Source organism: Euprymna scolopes, chromosome 36 (genome assembly GCF_053919585.1).
Source record: "Euprymna scolopes isolate OS-2025 chromosome 36, ASM5391958v1, whole genome shotgun sequence".
Taxonomy (NCBI): Eukaryota; Metazoa; Mollusca; class Cephalopoda; order Sepiida; family Sepiolidae; genus Euprymna; species Euprymna scolopes.
In genome coordinates this window covers 85,728,125-85,746,268 of record NC_136517.1, presented here as the reverse complement: position 1 = coordinate 85,746,268, position 18,144 = coordinate 85,728,125, and the positions used below count along the sequence as shown (strand labels likewise).

Here is an 18,144-nt window from a genome sequence, read left to right as displayed (position 1 = left end):
ATAGGGTTGATGCATCTCACTCTCGAATCGTGACTGAGTTCTCTGTTCTTTGTTTTTAATAAGTTCATATACTTTCTGAATTGTGATTTGATTTATAAATTCTGTTTTTATTGTTTATTGTTATTGACGTTTGCATTTCGTCAGAGTTCAAATAGCAGGACGTCTTTTGTTATTCACTCACTCTCTTGGGTAGTCTGGCGTTGCCCAGGAGTGTTGTTACTTGACCGATGCTCATTATTCAACATATATAACTTTTTCTTTTCTTTCTTTTTTTTCTTTGATAAAGATAATTTTATTCAGCTAAATAACATAAAAGTTTTAAGAATTAGAATATTTTGATGTGTAACTCTCCCGAAAATAAAAACAAAAAAGTATTAGATATAATTTTTTTTTTTTTTTTTGTAATCCTTTGAGATGAGGCTTCATAATTTTTTTTTTTTTATTACATTTTCACCCCAAACATGGCACATCGTCACTTTGGTGTAGGAGGCTACTATCAGGGGCAGCAACTACTGGGGCACTAAATTGGGATTTGGACAGCAAGATGTCGGTTCACGTTACACTTGAACTTCTGCATGTCAGTACAATTAGGGAAGCAGGGACCTGGAATGGAATTCCAGAGTCTAGCGGTTCTGGGGAAGAAACTACTGGAGTAGAAAGATCTTTTACATCTAGGGATCTCTACTGTGTGGGGGTGGGATTTAGTTGCCTGTCGGGTTTGTCGAGGGTGTCTATGTCGTGGGGGCACAAGTGTCTGCAGTTCGTCAGAGCATTCACCATTAAAGTACTTGTAGAACAGGCAGAGAGATGCAACGTTTCATCGATGGGACAGAGGCTGAAGCTTAGATGCCAGTTCAGGGCCTATCAGATTGGCGACTCTCTTTTGAACCTTGTCTAGGAGTGAGAGACTAGCAGCAAATGCACTAGCCCAAATGTGACAACAATACTCTATACATGGGCGAATGGTGGCCTTATAGAGGTACAGGATTCTTTCAGGTAATTTGTGTATTTATTTTTTGCAAACTTCATAGCTGTTGTTTCATTACATTTTGACCAACTCATCCTCTGACCTTCTGGCGAAGTGGATAGAGGCGTTGAGTCTCTACAGTTCCAAGTGAGTATTGTTTGAAGATAGTGGTTTCAATCCCAACCAAAGTTGGCTAGAAGCTTAGTTGGCCAAAAAACATGGTGAGACGACAACTAAGGGAGTCAGTAATTACTGAGGATACAGTTACAAGACTCAGCATTTCTATCCCGTTGTGGTTGAAGAAGGCCAGAGGATGGGTAAGATGAGGATAACAGTCCACAACATATAAATACACACACACAAAAAAAGTACTTCCGGTGATTTAAATTGTTTTTGTATCAAAAATATTTGATCAGTAATCAAATAAAAGAAGGATCAAGTAGGATGGAAAGATCGAGGAAAAAAAACAAAAACATTGGTAAGCTCTTAAGCAAACATGATATAAACAATAATGTTGGCCCCACAAATTCTGGATGGAATCTGCCTCACCACAATGGATGGTATTCAGGGGAGGTCACTCGCATGAATTAACAATGATGATACTTACATTTTGTGTCATTGTCTTTTTCTTTTATGCACCGACCTCTGTTGGGAATCCCTCTTTCCTGGTCACCTTCGAGGATGATATGACATGTGTAACCGTGTGGACAGAGTAAGAGATCTTCATCTTCTGTCACTCGCGTTGTGCTGCACGACTGGACTAAAATTTTATAAATAAACAATGCCAATCATTATTTGTGCAAAAAAAAAAAAAAAAAAAAATTTAAAGAAATAAAAAAAATTGCCCCCTTCCCTGATTAAACTGAGTTTTTTTTTTGTTTTTTTTTTTGTTTGGTTTTATTGTAATTTGCCTATTTATTTGAACGTTCTAACTTCTCAACGATCTCAATAGTTTCACCATCCATATATATTTTGTCAACGTTTCAGTTATCATCCATAACTATTGTCTTACATTTAATGCATACTTCTTGTGTGCCTAATGCTTACAGGTACCACATAGAATGAAATATGGATCAGGATTAAATATTAAAATCAATCTTGTGTGCCCAATGCTTACAAGTATCACAGAGAATGAAATATGGATCAGGATTAAATATTATAATCAATCGTGTGTGTCCAATGCTTACAGGTACCACAGAGAATGAAATAAGGATCAGGATTAAATATTAAAATCAATTAAAAAAACAGAATTCAACAAACTGAAAAACTTTCCTATTTTTAGGAACTTTCTAGCACTGATCATCACTTCACTTTAAAAACAGGTAAATAATGGAATGACGATTGATTTGGTTGTTTTCTTTTGTGGCAAATCAACCATTTTCAGGTTATTTGATACCGAATCCTATCATTTTGTGAAAAGTTTTTATGCTTCAAATTCTTTATATTTTCAAATATTTATTCATAGCGTTTGGTTTGGGTGTTTTGTAGAGGAAAATTGTCTTTGTTTGTTTTTGACTTTGCAGAACATGATTGAGTTTTGCAAAAGGAAAGAGGTTAAAAATCAACAACATCAATGTTTGGTTAGGAAGCATTTTAGGTCAGGAAGCCAGTATCTTAAGATAGCTTGATCTGGCAACACCAGATGCTCTAACTAGCTATTAATACTCCGGGCCAAACTGGACCTGGGAACAATGGTAACTAAAGGCCAAAAACCCTTAAATAACACCTTACCACTGGATGCCTGTGTTGTAGTTTGCTCGAAGCATTGTGGGTAATGTATAGATAGAAGATATCATAAAGGCTTTTTTTTTTTACAATGGAGTCGCCACTTATCAAGGCTATGAGGCCACTTAAGGATAAGGATTAATGAATGTACGGTCTGAATGTACGGTCATCAATGGGGCAATATTGTAGTAATCATTAGTACTGGAAATTTGGTAACTTGGATTACTGAAGGGGACAGCTCATCAAGAACTTGTTTACATTGGACTTGAAGACGACCAGATTGTAGTCAGCTGGAAAGCGGGGACATAGAAGAGAATTCAGTAATTTTTGAAAAGTTTTATGCTTCAAGTTCTTTATATCTTTATCAAATATTTATTTATGGTGTTTGGTTTGGTTGTTTTGTAGAGGAAAATTCTTTTTGTTTTTTACTGTAGAACATGATTGAGTTTTGAAAAAGGGAAAGAAAAACAATTACATCAGTGTTTGGTGCATTTTTGGCCAGGAAGCCAGTATCTTCAAACAGCCTGATCTGGTTGCACCAGTATGGAAACAGGGAGCAGGGAGATAATTTCAAAGGTAAGCGGTCAGAGAAAAAGAAGCTATTAGAATAAAATATTTTCCGTATCTTTAAAGTGAAGGGGTGAGATTTTGCTGCTAGTCATGTTGGTCACGTTGAGGAGATACAAATGCAGCAAGTTCGCCAGTGCACATCCCATGGAAGTGCTTGTTTTACAAGTACAGGGATGCAACAGTGTGGCGATGGGACAGGGGTTGGAGCTTGGTGGACGGTATGGGAACCTAGACACTCTTTCTTTGCATCCTGTTTAAGAGGGAGAAGCACTGGTCAGTGTGGCAGTCTAGCCTTGATGTGATAACAATATTTCATGTATGGCGAATGATGGCATTATAGAAATAATGTAAGCATTTAGTTTGCTAATGGACAGCCGACTGTGATAATCGTTTACTTATGCACCACCTTTTAAAAAAGGAGGGGGGGTGATAATGCCTTGGAGGATGGTATCTTGATGTCAAAACAGATCATTGAAAGCTAGTACAATAGTATAATTATTAGACCTAATAGTTTCAACCTTAGGAAGATACCAAATCCTCATTAGTAATATAAGATTTACACTACCCCCCACCCCCACCCCAGGAGGAAAAATAAAACTTTAATTATTTATTATTTTATATACTAACTAGCAGGAGGAAATACAAGGTCCTTCCTGGCTACGCCCTTGATGAAAGCATCTTTTGAATTTACTGACCAAGCCACAAAGCTCGGCTCGCTTGAATGAAACAGCTTCAATAAAGCGGCACATGCGGACAATCTCCGCTTTGAAGGGATTCGCCATTGTACGCATATGTGTTTATCTTAGATACGGCAAGGGAAGTAACCCTGTTTACATTTTAGCTTATCTGCATGAATGCTCGCCCGTGTCTTCACTGGAAACTAATTCAAACATTGTTGTCCTTATTTGCCTCCACCACGAGGGCAGAGTTAAACACAAGGGCGATTGTTAGTGTGGGAAAAAATCGGGTCCCCCTTCCCCCCCCTCTTCCCCCAAAAGGCGTAGTCTGGATTGGGACAAAAGTGTCTATATTTATTCAGCACGAAACTAACATGAAACAGAAAGAAGAAAATTGCAGATGTGATGAAGAACCAATTAGCATTTTATAAAATGTAAAAATAATACAAAACAAAATAGATGAAGTGCAAAGATTCAGTACTCAAAGTTAAGACGCCGGAAGTGGACTCGGTTTAGCTAAATAGGTAACGGAACGGAAGTCACTAAACATGAAACGAAACCAGATGGAAATAATTTACAGTGTAACCCTGATATAAGAGACCCTTATATAAGAAATACGGATATAAGAGAGACTTTCTCTGGTCCCAAATTAGAGCCTGTGTTTACAGTGTAACCCGGATATAAGAACCCCCGGATATAAGTGTACCTATTTACAATGCCTCTCCACGGGACAGAGTTAGACACCAGGGTCGTTTTTTAACGTGGAGAAAAGGTACAAAAATAAAAATTGTCTCGGTCGTGAAGGATTTCTCCTCCACTGAAAGAGAACGAGAAATGGAAGTGCCGCATCTGAAGAACAAATACTACACTTTGATCTTGGCCAAAATCCGGATGTAAAAGAGCTTGTGCAGTCACTCACACACACACACGCTCGTGTGCAAATAAACAAACCTTTATTCATTTCAATTTCTCCGCGCATTTTGCACAAAAATAAGTTTTTCCAGCAACGACACACTTTCAAGTATGGAAATGTAAACTATGAAAGATTAAATTATTTTTTTGAAATAAAATATTTCCATATGAATATATTTTGAATATAAAAAAATCTATAGAAATGTAATAAATAAAAGTTTATCATTTTCTTTTCTTTTATTGTTTCATGATAAAACAAGAAAAGGTTTCATATGGTTTCGTATTTCGTTTCATGCTTAGTGACTTCTGTTCCATATTTAGGTAAACTGAGTCCACTTTCGGCGTTTTAACGAGTACTGAAATATTAGCTGCTTCTATATTATAATAACGAAAAAATCTTGATACTATCCCATTGATTACTGTACACGCAATAACCCTTACCCCCGAGTGGCTTCCAGGCCTTGATAAGTGGTGACTTTCATGTAAAAAAAAAAAGAAAGTGTCATGATGTAACCCTCACTTGAAACCACACCAAAGACCATAACCGTAGCGGAAACTTCATTGAGCTGTGCCCTCAAGCATTGAACCATCCAGATTTGCATTTTGAGGATGCTGGCAATGGTCCTGTTGTCATGAATTGGATCAGTAGAGAGCATGAGTTGTACAGTGGCACATCTCCGATTTCACTCGTTGAACATAGTGTGACTTTCAGACATGATAGAAGGCTCCTATCGCTCTTGGGATTTGTACATAACTGGCCAACTAGTAGATGGTTTACAACAAAAAAAATAAAAACAGTTTTCATCAAACGGAAATGGAATCATGTCATCTTTTCTAATGCAACAATTTTATCATTCCACCCTTTATTAGTGTCAATAATAGTACAAACTTATGTAATTGTAAAATAAAAATTAATTGCCCATTAATTAATAACTGCTACATGATGGAATGGCAGTAGATATTTTTATTTATGAATACAGAGGGGTTTTTTTTGTTTTTTTTTGTGAAGGATTCACCACTTATCAAGGCCTAGAGATCACTCGAGGTTATGGGTTAATGAATGTACAGTGGTCAAAGGCAACATGTCCTAGTAAATTCTTTCTTTTCTGTCTTCCTTATTGATTTAATGAGTTAATTTTTTTTTATTCAACTTCGAATTCTCATCCCTCACTTCTTATATTAATTGCTCCACTTAACCGTGTAGAGCTTTTACTGTCTTGATAGATTTATTTTCTAAAATATTGTTTTCATCTGGTATTTCCAAATGGTGACCTATTTAGTATTGGCCAGACTCAACTTTGCTTCCATACAAATTAATGATTGCTCAGAAACTGCACAATTCCGACTTGGAATATCGCATGTCAAAATGTGAGAGATATTCCCGCTGCATCTTGTATTAAACTTTTAACCTAATTGTGACCAATTACTCCTGTAACTATATGTGTGTTTCTCGTTCTGTGTGACTTATGTATTAAAAATGGTCTCTTTCGGCTTTATTCTTATTATTTTCTTCTTTTTTTTATATTTCAAGGATCAAAAATATCGTTGATTGTGCAGTATAGTTAACAAGGAAAAATATCCATTACCAAACGCAAGAAAATCTAATTTTCACGTGTGTGTATTCCTATTTACTTGCCTCTCTACTAGAGCAGAGATAGACACAAGGTCAGCTTTTAATGTGGGGAAAATCCAGCTCCCCAAAAAGGGACGCTCTGCATAAGAACAAAAATTAAAATTTCTCCTCCACTGACCGAGAACAGAAAAGGTAAAATGTAGCATTAGGACAGATACTACACTGGGATCTTGGCCTGAAGGCATGTGTGTTACTGTGAGATTTATTATCTATATATTTGTTATCGTCACTTTTACTTAGCCAAGCCAGTGTACTTTCCAAGATTGATGAAAATTTTGCCAGGATTTGCTCGGCAATTTCAGACTTGAAAGATAGTAATGGTGGCCTTTTCGCTATGATCACAGCATAGTATCTGTGTTATGTTGTGGCGGGCACATAACATAACATCCATACAAATTAATGCACAAGAACTGAGAAGATCGCATTTTTTTTTTTTTTTTACACAGTGATCACCACTTATCAAGGCCCGGAAGCCACTCGGGGATAAGGGTTATTGCAAGTACATTACGTTAGTGTGGAGATTTGATGAAGTGTTTACTTAAGGGGGCGGTTCATTAGGAATTTGTTAACATTGGACTTGAAGACATCCATGTTGTAGTCTGGTGGGAAGCAGGCAAACGGAACAGAGTTCCACAGACGTGCAGTTCTAAGAAAGAAGCTCTGTTCATGGAATCCGCGTTTTGATCTAGGCACAGATATAGAGTGGGGAAAATTTTTCACAGTGGATTCAGCTAGATGGGTGTTTTTCGTGAAAGATTGGCGAGGGGGGACCAGAGATTGGAGTTCAGACGAGCATCTGCCATGGAAATAACGATAAAACAAGGATAGGCTCGCAACGTCTCTTCTGTGGGAGAGAGGTTGCAGGGTAGAGAAAAGGGCATCCCCCACTAAGCCACAAAGTCTATTTTGTACTCTGTCAAGGTAGGATAGGCTGTTTTTAGCAACTCTTGCCCAGATATGGCAACAGTATTCCATCCTTGGACGTACTTGGCTTTTATATAGATAGAGAATTGCATCAGTAGTGAGATATCTTCTGGAGCGGTAGAAGGATCCCACCATCTTTCCAGCGACCTTGGCAACAGACTTGATGTATGTGTTCCATTTCAGATCAGGAGTAAAGGTCAAACCCAGAAGCTTGTCAAAACACGGGGCCTCACCCAGATGAGAGCCATCCATCACAATTGATGCCAGATGGGGATCAGAGCGTTGATGATGTAAGGATAGGAGTTTGGTTTTGGAAAATGTAAAAGATATTTCTGCCGCATCCTGTATTATATTTTTTATATTTCTTCTTTTCATCCCTTCCCTATGCATCCCTTTCTCTAACATATATGCCTCCTTTCTCCTATAGATACACTTTCTACTTCCTGCATTTATCATTTCTAAGCTGGTGTCATTAAGCTAGATTTCTCTAGATTTATGATTCTTGCTATTTCTCCTCTTCTGATGAGAGACATTTAGCTTCGAAATGCTCTGGCCTAAAGAGGTTCTTTCTTTTTGTCTTCCTTATTGATCTGCTGAGTTAAATAAGTTCTTTTATTATTCAACCAAATAGGAAATAGAGCTTATAATATGAGCAAACAGTTAATAAAATATGTTAAAAACACTTTGAAATGAGTTAAAAACATATTTAATCTGAAAAGGAAACACTAGATAAATGGATAGTCCTTAATCCGCGGAGTGTCGAAGAAATACTTTCCTTCTCATCATCCTTAGGAATTAGCAAAATGCAGGATCGGATTTTGCATGCTGAAGTATTTGATGAAACAACAAGTAAGTCAAAGATCTTATATATATATATATATATATATATATATATATAGAAATGGTAATTAATAAAAACTGAAGAAAGTGCTCAATACTGCTGTAGAGCAAATATGCATTTTATTTTTTATTACCGTATCTTTCTGTTAAGTTACATTATTGTTTCAGCTACCCGGCCGTTTTTTTTGGCCGTCTGTAGCTTCCTCAAACTTTTACAGAAATGTTCGTTCTCATAATAACGAACATTTCTGTAAAAGTCTGAGGAAGCTACAGACGGCCCAAAAAACGGCCGGGTAGCTGAAACGTTAATATAACTTAACAGAAAGATATGGTAATAAAAAATAAAACGTGTGTATATATATATATATATATATATATATATATATATATATATATATATATAATAAATAACAAAAATTTATATTCCAAAATACATGATGTTGACCATCTTATAATTTATTCCTTTACATCAATTGATCCTTACAGTTTTTGACAGCGTCTGTTTCGTAGCGCAAAATCAATCACTTAATAATTATATCAATTAGTGAATCTATTATGCCCTTAACTCATCAGAAGAAATCGCAACAATCAATCCACCAAAAGGAATTAAAATGTGATACGACATGATGAGAATCCGAAATTTGGAAGAGAAGCTGCAGTTACCTTTATATTTTACCATTAGGCCATCTTGGATATATATATATATATATATATATATATATATATATATATATATATATATATATATATATATATATATATATATATATATATATATACTTGTTTATTGTTATATAAACATGCTCACACCCCGCTGCTACAAATAGCCACTTGTTTCAATCAAACAACAGATATCATCAGGCAGCGACTTGACTATTCAAAAGTTCAATGAATAACCCAGTTTATTCATTGAACTTTTGAATAGTCAAGTCGCTGCCTGATGATATCTGTTGTTTGATTGAAACAAGTGGCTATTTGTAGCAGCGGGATGTGAGCATGTTTATATAACAATAAACAAGTATTATCAGCTCTTTTTATTGAGCACTATCTAACAACCTCGTTGAATTCATTAGTCCATTACTTTTGAATATAAAAAAAACCCGAGTATATATATATATATATATATATATATATATATATATATATATATATATATATATATATATATATATATATATATATATATATATATATATGACAGAGAAGAGAGTTCTTTTAAACCCAAGAAGTCTTTTGCCATCCTCATCAGGGGTAAACGATGGCATTTTGATTTTTTTTAAATAAATTAGAGGGAAGGAATTAAAAATAAGGTGAAAATAAGGACATATTTACAATTACCATAAAATAAATATGTACAGGGAAGAAGGAAGGGTGCAAGAGAGAGAGAGAAAAAAAAACGATTATACATATATGTATTATTATTAAAGATAAAAAAAAAAAAACTCGTAAAAATAACACGAGTGAGGAATGATATATCTCGCTTATAAATACACGGAAAAGAGAAACAAAACAAAACAAACAAAAAAGCGGGGAAGCATTTATATATCTCAGAAAGCGGAAATTTATACATACAAGAACCCAAGTTTGCCCAGCTGGGAAAACTTGGGTTCTTGTACTGGAAAAATATCCAGTAAATAAAACGTTTTTGTTTTTTTTGGTAAATCGTTATTTTTTTATTTTTTTTTTATTTTATTATTTTTTTTTTTTTGCATTTTCATATCTATACACAAAACATGGATATAAATATCACTAAAACATTCGCTGGGCCATAAGCTTTATTTCGCTACCTTACTTGCCTGGGTGGGTTGCCTAGGCTGAGGCAAACCGCGTCACACACACACAGACAGACAGTACGAAAATTTATAATAGGATACAATTATAGATATACATATCTATCTATAGTATCTTTCTACAAATCGCCTAAACGGTCCAATCAATTAATGAACCTTTTTGTCTGCAGAGAGAGGGTTTGAGTCGTGCAATGGAAACATATTCGAGAGATTTCAGATGACTACTCGATCGACCTCGAAATATCATTGAAAAAAGTCGTCCTTATATACCAACCCACATTTTGGATTACTCAATAAATTTTGTCCAATCGCAGAATCTAAATTATTGTGGGTAAGGTTGAGAATATTATTTTATTTTTATAACAAAAACCTGAAGGTACATGTTGTCTGATATCGTCATATAATGATTAACTCACTCTCTGACTGACGTTAAAAGCATTTAAAAAGAATAAATGTTTAAATTCAACTGCATCCCTCGTGGTTGACGGTAGCCTAGTGGTTTAGGTCCTTGCTAATGAAGCCAGACATGACTTCTCTCGACTGGCGTTAATCGTGACACCCTGCACTGATGATTCCCGAAAAAAATGCAACACTACACTAGTGTCTGTAGGTATTTAATAATTATTATAGTATATATATATATATATATATATATATATATATATATATATATATATATATATATATATATATATATATATATATATATATATATATATATATACTATAGTTTGACCTTGCTTTTCAAATTTAAATCTTCACCGCTTTTCGGGTGTTTTTTTTTTTTTTGTTTTTTTTTAAACCTTAATTTTTTTTATTCCTCCAGCCTTGACAGACGTGTTTTTAAATATTCTCTCCAGTACTTTTCTTTTAATGATTTGGAATTCATTCCATTTGCGCTTTTTCCAAGGAACTCTGCCTTTTGGATTATTTTGGACCATTTGGAATTTACCTATTGGATTGAAATTTTAAATTCTACCGTTTTGGATTTTACCATTTTGGATTTTTACCCTTCACCGGACTGTTCATTCATGTGAAATCTTTTTATCTTTCTTTTTCTTTTGCCTCCTGTTCCCCTTACCTCACCTTTTTTTTTTTTTTTTAACCAAGTAAGATCTGTGACTTACTTGTAGTTTCATTAAATACTTTTATATGCAAAATCCGATTCTGCATTTTGCTAATTACTGCCCTCTGATGAGAAGGAGAGTATTTCTTCGAAACTCCGCGGATTAAGGACTATCCACTTATCTTGTGTTTCCTTTTTTTAAAATTAAATATGTTTTTAACTCTTTTTCAAGATGTCTTTTAACATGTTTTATTAATCATTTGTTCATATATATATATATATATATATATATATATATATATATATATATATATATATATATATATATATATATATATTTAAATAAAAGGGGCGGAAATCTCTCAAAAGCTCTTTCGACTATCATCTCGTCAGGAGAGAATCGATAGTATAAAAAATTAAATAACAATGTCGAAATAAAGAGCAAAAGGGGGGAACGAGTAAACAAATACTAAAAGTGCCAGAAAGACGATTAAAAGTAAATTTAATTGGTGAAATTTTAATCGTCTTTCTGGCACTTTTTAATTTAATTGGTGAAATTTTAATCGTCTTTCTGGCACTTTTAGTATTTGTTTACTCGTTCCCCCCTTTTGCTCTTTATTTCGACATTGTTATTTAATTTTTTATACTATCGATTCTCTCCTGACGAGATGATAGTCGAAAGAGCTTTTGAGAGATTTCCGCCCCTTTTATTTAAATGTATATATAAATTTTGTACCTCCAAACATTTATTCATATATATATATATATATATATATATATATATATATATATATATATATATATATATATATATATATATAATGTATGTGTGTGTGCGCGCGCGTGCGTGTGTGTAAAGTTACTTACATTCTTCTGGTCTGTCAACATCTTGTATCAACCAATAGAAAGCTGTAAATCAATAAAAAAAACATATAAAAAAAAAAAATAAAATGTCTGCCTATTCGTTATTAACGCAAGTAGGCAAATATCAATAAAATGCTATTGTCTATGTAATGTAGGCCTAGGACCTAGGCCCCAATTGAAATTATGAGAAGAATAGCGAGTCACATCAATATTAGCACTAAAAAAAAAAAGCAGGAATACCTGAGTAGGGAATGAGCATGAATACAATGATACCAAAAAATAAGAAAATAATAAAGGAAGTGCACAAATATTTCACACACGAAAACAGCGACCGCATTTATAATTGTCGAACAAAATAAGTAAAACAGTATACAGTATGGTTCAGAATCAATTATACCCACATGTTTACGTGCTGATATCCAAGGCCACACTGAGATAATTCGATCACCTCTCTCCCACATACATACACACATACATACATACACACGTACACACACATTCGTAACAATATTATGTAGGTAACAAATTTTTATTGTCAACTTAATCAATTAAAAAAGAAAATTCCACCATGGCCCCCCTAAATTATTGCCATGGCCCCCTTGGGGGCCATGGCCCCCAGGTTGAGAGTCTATGGCCTAGGTCAACTCTGAAGGTCACGAAAGGTTAAACAAAATACAAAGAAAAAAGCCATTTCTCGTGGAAGTGGAAAATTTAATAAAGATGAAATACAGTTAGACCATAAAAGATGCTTAAATTAAAAAAATGCTGGCTACACACACACACTATATATATATATATATATATATATATATATATATATATATATATATATATATATATATATATATATATAATCTTATTTATAGTATTCCGAATTTTACTGGGTTTATATAATTAAAACTTCGGTAACCGTTCATATACCAATAAATTTTAAGCCAAAAAGAGATGGCTTAAACTGTAAGCTACAAAATTATCATATTTCATAATTGAGCATTCATATATTGTTTTAACATAATCAAGACATCAAGGAATAGATTGATAGCAACAAATAGTGTATTTCATCGTTAGTTACAATTGATTCAACACTATTCGGACAAATTCTAACATTATATCGTTTGAAAATTTTCACAAGAACAGCCTAAAAAAAAAAAACTTTGGAAAGATGAGATGCAGGTAAAATATTTTCCCATGTTTTTCCATATAAGGAAAATGGACTCCATACTGTTCATTGTTAAAGTGTTTTTTATTCAATACGTCCTGATGTCTTGATTTTGTTAAAACAATATATATATATATATATATATATATATATATATATATTTACGATATAAAGCTGTGTGTGTGTGTGTGTGTGTGTGTGTGTGTGGTCATGAATAGGCTCCTATATGGTTGACTATTTTAAAAAACTGATTACATATAATGATAGAAGATGTATTGAGACACAGGAATGGGTATGTTTGATCTGGCAGAACGGCGGTTCATTAAAATTGTGGGGTCTGCGTTCGCACCTGGTCCGCAAAGTACGGATATAAAAAATTAAAAAATTAAAAAAAAAACGTTTACAAGTGTTTTTGATATAGATGTACATAAGAATACTTTGATAAGTATGTTTTAACTTAAATAGGGATGGTATAATAAAATTGGGGGGGGGGGGTCTGCGTTCACGCCTGGCCTCCATAGAATTGAAATAGGCACAAACTTTAATAAAGACTTTTCATATTTATCTGTGTAAGTATACTTTGATAATTATGTTTCAGTTTAAAGAAATATGGTATAATAAAATTATGGAGTGTTCGTTCGCACTTGACCTCCATAGAATGGAAATATGTCACAAAGTTTAACAAGGTTTTTTAATATAGATCCATAGAATATTGTGATAAGTGTTTCAGTGTAAACAGGTATGGTATAATAAATTATGGGGTTTATCTATTTTATTTTTACTTTCATCATATTTTGCTTTGGTTTTGATACCCCCAAATTCGAAGTTATCTCTTTACAACCCTTCCTTTTCATAAGCTATCATACTTTCATAAATCAGAGTCCATTTTCTGTAAGCTGTTTTTGACCCAGTCAACGATGGGTATTTTTGCTAGTATATATATATATATATATATATATATATATATATATATATATATATATATATATATATATTAACAGGGCGCTCGACGTTGCCCAGTCATAAAATATGGATAAGTATGATATTTTAATTTATAAAAAATTTGTATTTATTATTATAGAGTCAATTCACTATTGATTATTATATTGTACCTAATATATTGAAATCTCCTATATATCAAGTTTCAAGTCTGTAGACCAAAAATTGACAGAGCAGTTTGATAGAGACCATTCCTACATACAGACAATGTCACTTTATAAATAGTCATGCTCATAAAGTACTACTTCACTGTATCACAGCTCATTAGTGTGGCTAGATAAGCAATTATCTCAAGTTTGAAACATAACCGCCTAGACGAAAGTTGGCGCTCCTAACCAATATGCTATTTAGCTGCTGCTAATATGGATATGTGAATTAACCATGTTCAAACATTGCTCAAACGCCTAAGCTCCATTTGTTTACACAAAGAGCATCACTTAATATGCTAGTTACAGTTTGAACATTGCCAGTATATATATATATATATATATATATATATATATAAATTAGTCATCAATTTTTTTGATTCTGATACCTCCAAATTTGTCCTGATTCCCGATTCCGATTAAACACTAATATATATATATATATTAGTGTTTAATCGGAATCGGGAATCGGGACAAATTTGGAGGTATCAGAATCAAAAAAACTGATGACTAATTTTCCGATGCCAAAAACGATTCTTTTAATTGGCATTTTTATTTGATTTTGTTTTAATCAAAATCTTCCACTGCTGGTAATAAATGATAAAATGATAAACATTTATTGATTTTAAAATACCAGTAAAACTAATATCTATAGATCATCCTCCACAAGTGTATTTTGATGTTTAGGAAAATATCTGCACATTTACAGAAATCGGAGAAAATAATAACTCTAGAATTGAATATTTAGAAATTTATAAAGAATCGGAATCGGTAAGTGTATCGGGAATTTAGTACGGAATCAGGATTTATATCGGAATTGGGAAAAATATTGGAATCGTCCCATCACTAACATATATATATCTATATATCTATAAAAGTGAACATGTCTGTGTGTGTATCTGTGTGTCTGTGTGCGTGTCTGTGTACATTTACCTTCGCAATAACTCTGTCAATTTTCAGTCTAAAGACTCGAAATTTGATATACAGGGTACTGAGATTTGGGAAAATCTTTGTAATCGGTTTTCCGGCAGAAATTTAGCTGTTAAGGGGTCAAAGTTCAACGATTTGACCTTTGAGAACTCTACCAAAATCCTCCAACAATTTTGGGTCTAAACACTTGAAATTTTAGATATAGGTTCCTTGGACATGGATCTAACTTAATAATTTGATTTGAGCCCAAAACAATAAATTTTAAGGGGTCATAGTAGGGGTCAAAGTTTAAAAAATTGACCGCTTTTTTTTTTTTTTTTTTTTGCTCAACATACACCTCCAAACACCCTGGCAACGCCGGGCTGAAATGCTAGTATATATATATATATATATATATATATATATATATATATATATATATATATATATATATATATATATATATATCCATTGATATACCATTTTGGGGGGCAAATTTATAAGTTCCAAATCTCAGCGACTATTGGTCAGGATATCTAACAAGTTTAGAAAAAGTGATAACCTGAATTATACAGTGTGCTATGTGATATTTGCCCTTAAGGTCGTACATTAAGGGGATCATTCATCATCCAGAGCCTATTTTTGTTACTCTTTTTAACCTTTTAGAAATAAGCAACCAATCATTAGATTTTTACAAACTAAGGTTTTTTGGAGCAGCCTTTAGCTTAATTTATGTAATAGTAAGTGTAAAATTGGCCCTTATTTTGCACATTAAGGGAAACGTCCATTTTTATCTTAATTTTTTGATAATATTTTGTAAAATTTACATAACCCATTTCACGGTCATAAAATGTTTCAATGGTAGTCATTTGTTTTCTTGGTTTTTCATATGAATTACAAAATATCTGATATTTCCCCAAAACCTTTGGCCTTGATGGCGAAGAGACTAACACTTATTAATATGGTTTCAAATGATCTGAAATAAAAGCAAGAGGAGACTTGATTCCGAACTTCCATTATATTATTTTTAATTTTTTTAGATTATTCTTTTTTATATTTATATCAGACACATATTTCTCATATGTTATATCTCCCCTCTTTGGAAATAGGGTACGATTATGAATATCTCCAGTATCAAATAATCGTTATACACTGAAATTTAATTTAACTATGGAAACGATATATATATATATATATATATATATATATATATATATATATATATATATATATATATATATATATAAAAGATCTGTTGCAACACTAGCAGTTTTGTTGAAATGATGCTTTTTGTATTTAATCTTGCATCCTAAGCAATGAGAGAGTTATGTCCCTTTTTGTCTTGCATGTTGTAGCCCTCTCTTTTTCTGATGATGTTTTAAAATTTATTTTTATCATTTATTTATTTTACAATACTTTTACGTGCATAAAAGTTATCCATGTTTCTGGTTACCAGTCATCATCAGCATGGCTTGACTAAATTTGACAAGGATCGAACCCATAACAACACAATCCCCAGCCTTATATATATATATATATATATATATATATATATATATATATATATATATATATATATATATATATATATATATATATATATATATATATATATATATAAATTTTAGGTATTTAAAATTTATGATTTGAAACAGTTAATTTTCAAATAGAGAAGTTTTTATTGTTTGGAAACAAAGAATACAGTTGAATAAATCTATTTCCTTAACCCATAAGTTTTCGATGCTTATTCATCTCTTCAGAGGAAAAATATTAGCAAATGTTTTTATTTGTTTTTGCGCCTTATTTGCTAAAAGCAATAAACATAGAAAATTAAAGTTTTTAAAACATTTTAAATACATAGAATAAGGGAATGCGATATTGAGGCAGAAAAAAAGGATATTGTACTTGAAATCCAAATTAAAGTACAATGTCCTTTTTCTACCTCAAAACTCGCGAAACAGTTGACAAACAGATAAAAATCCAATGACCCACCCAAGTACCAATTTTTTAATTTTGACCCCTTAACAGCATTTTTTTTTTCCAGATGAAAACCGATTAAAACGTTTTTCACATATCTGAATACCCTATATACCAAATTTCAAGTTTGTAGCTCAAAAATTCGTTAAGTATATAGGTTGAGAAGTGTCTTCAGACACACACACACACACACACACACACACACACACATATATATACATATATATACTAGCAGGCCGTCCGGTGTTGCCTTATTGTAAAATATGCATGCGAGTATTATATTTATTTTGTAAACAGTTCACTTCTTGTAAGTAAATACATAAAAAAAATACTAAGATCAAAACCTAAAGACAGTTAGTTAAGTACGATAGCCATTAGACCAGCATGAAATGATCTTTAAAATATGTTTTCAAACTACATAATTTGTAATGTGAGCTATTCACGCACACGCAGTCCTGAAACAATTAGCAAACAGATAAAAACTCGACAATTTCCACATACAAATTTTTAAATTTTGACCACTTAGAAGAAGCCCTTTTTTCCGGGTGAAAATGGATTAAAAAAATATCCATGTATCTGAATATCCTATATACCAAATTTCAAGTTTGTAGATAAAAATTCATTTATTATATAGACTAAGAAATATCCTCACACACATTTTTACTTTTATATATATACGAGCAGTTCAGCCCGGCTTTGCTCGGGCCCTATGTACTGTTCATAACTTTATGTGAATATGTATATATATATATATTAAAAAGTTTGACTCATGTCCAGGTAACCTACATCTAAAATTTCAAGTGTTTAGACCCAAAATTGGCAGAGGAGTTTGGTAGAGACTGCAAAGGTCAACTTTTTAAACTTTGCCCTCTTGGCAGCCAAATTTTCGCCCAAAACTGATTAAAATGCTTGCCGCCTGTCTGAATATCCGTTATGTATAAATTTCAAATGTTTAGATGCAAAAATTCGCTGAGTAATTTGCTAGA

At 32.8% G+C, this 18,144-nt stretch overlaps 1 protein-coding gene across 1 annotated transcript in view; it reads right to left on the bottom strand.

Annotated features, from left to right (window-relative positions):
- The window catches only part of LOC145260653 (WAP four-disulfide core domain protein 1-like), a 115,061-nt gene that overhangs the window by 20,646 nt on the left and 76,271 nt on the right, over positions 1 to 18,144 (bottom strand). Inside the window, exons 4-5 of the mRNA XM_080118990.1 lie at positions 11,972 to 12,013; positions 1,575 to 1,727 (exon numbers count right to left, since the gene is read on the bottom strand). Coding sequence (XP_079975116.1) covers positions 1,575 to 1,727; positions 11,972 to 12,013 — 195 coding nt within the window. The remainder of the gene's footprint in view (positions 1 to 1,574; positions 1,728 to 11,971; positions 12,014 to 18,144) is intronic.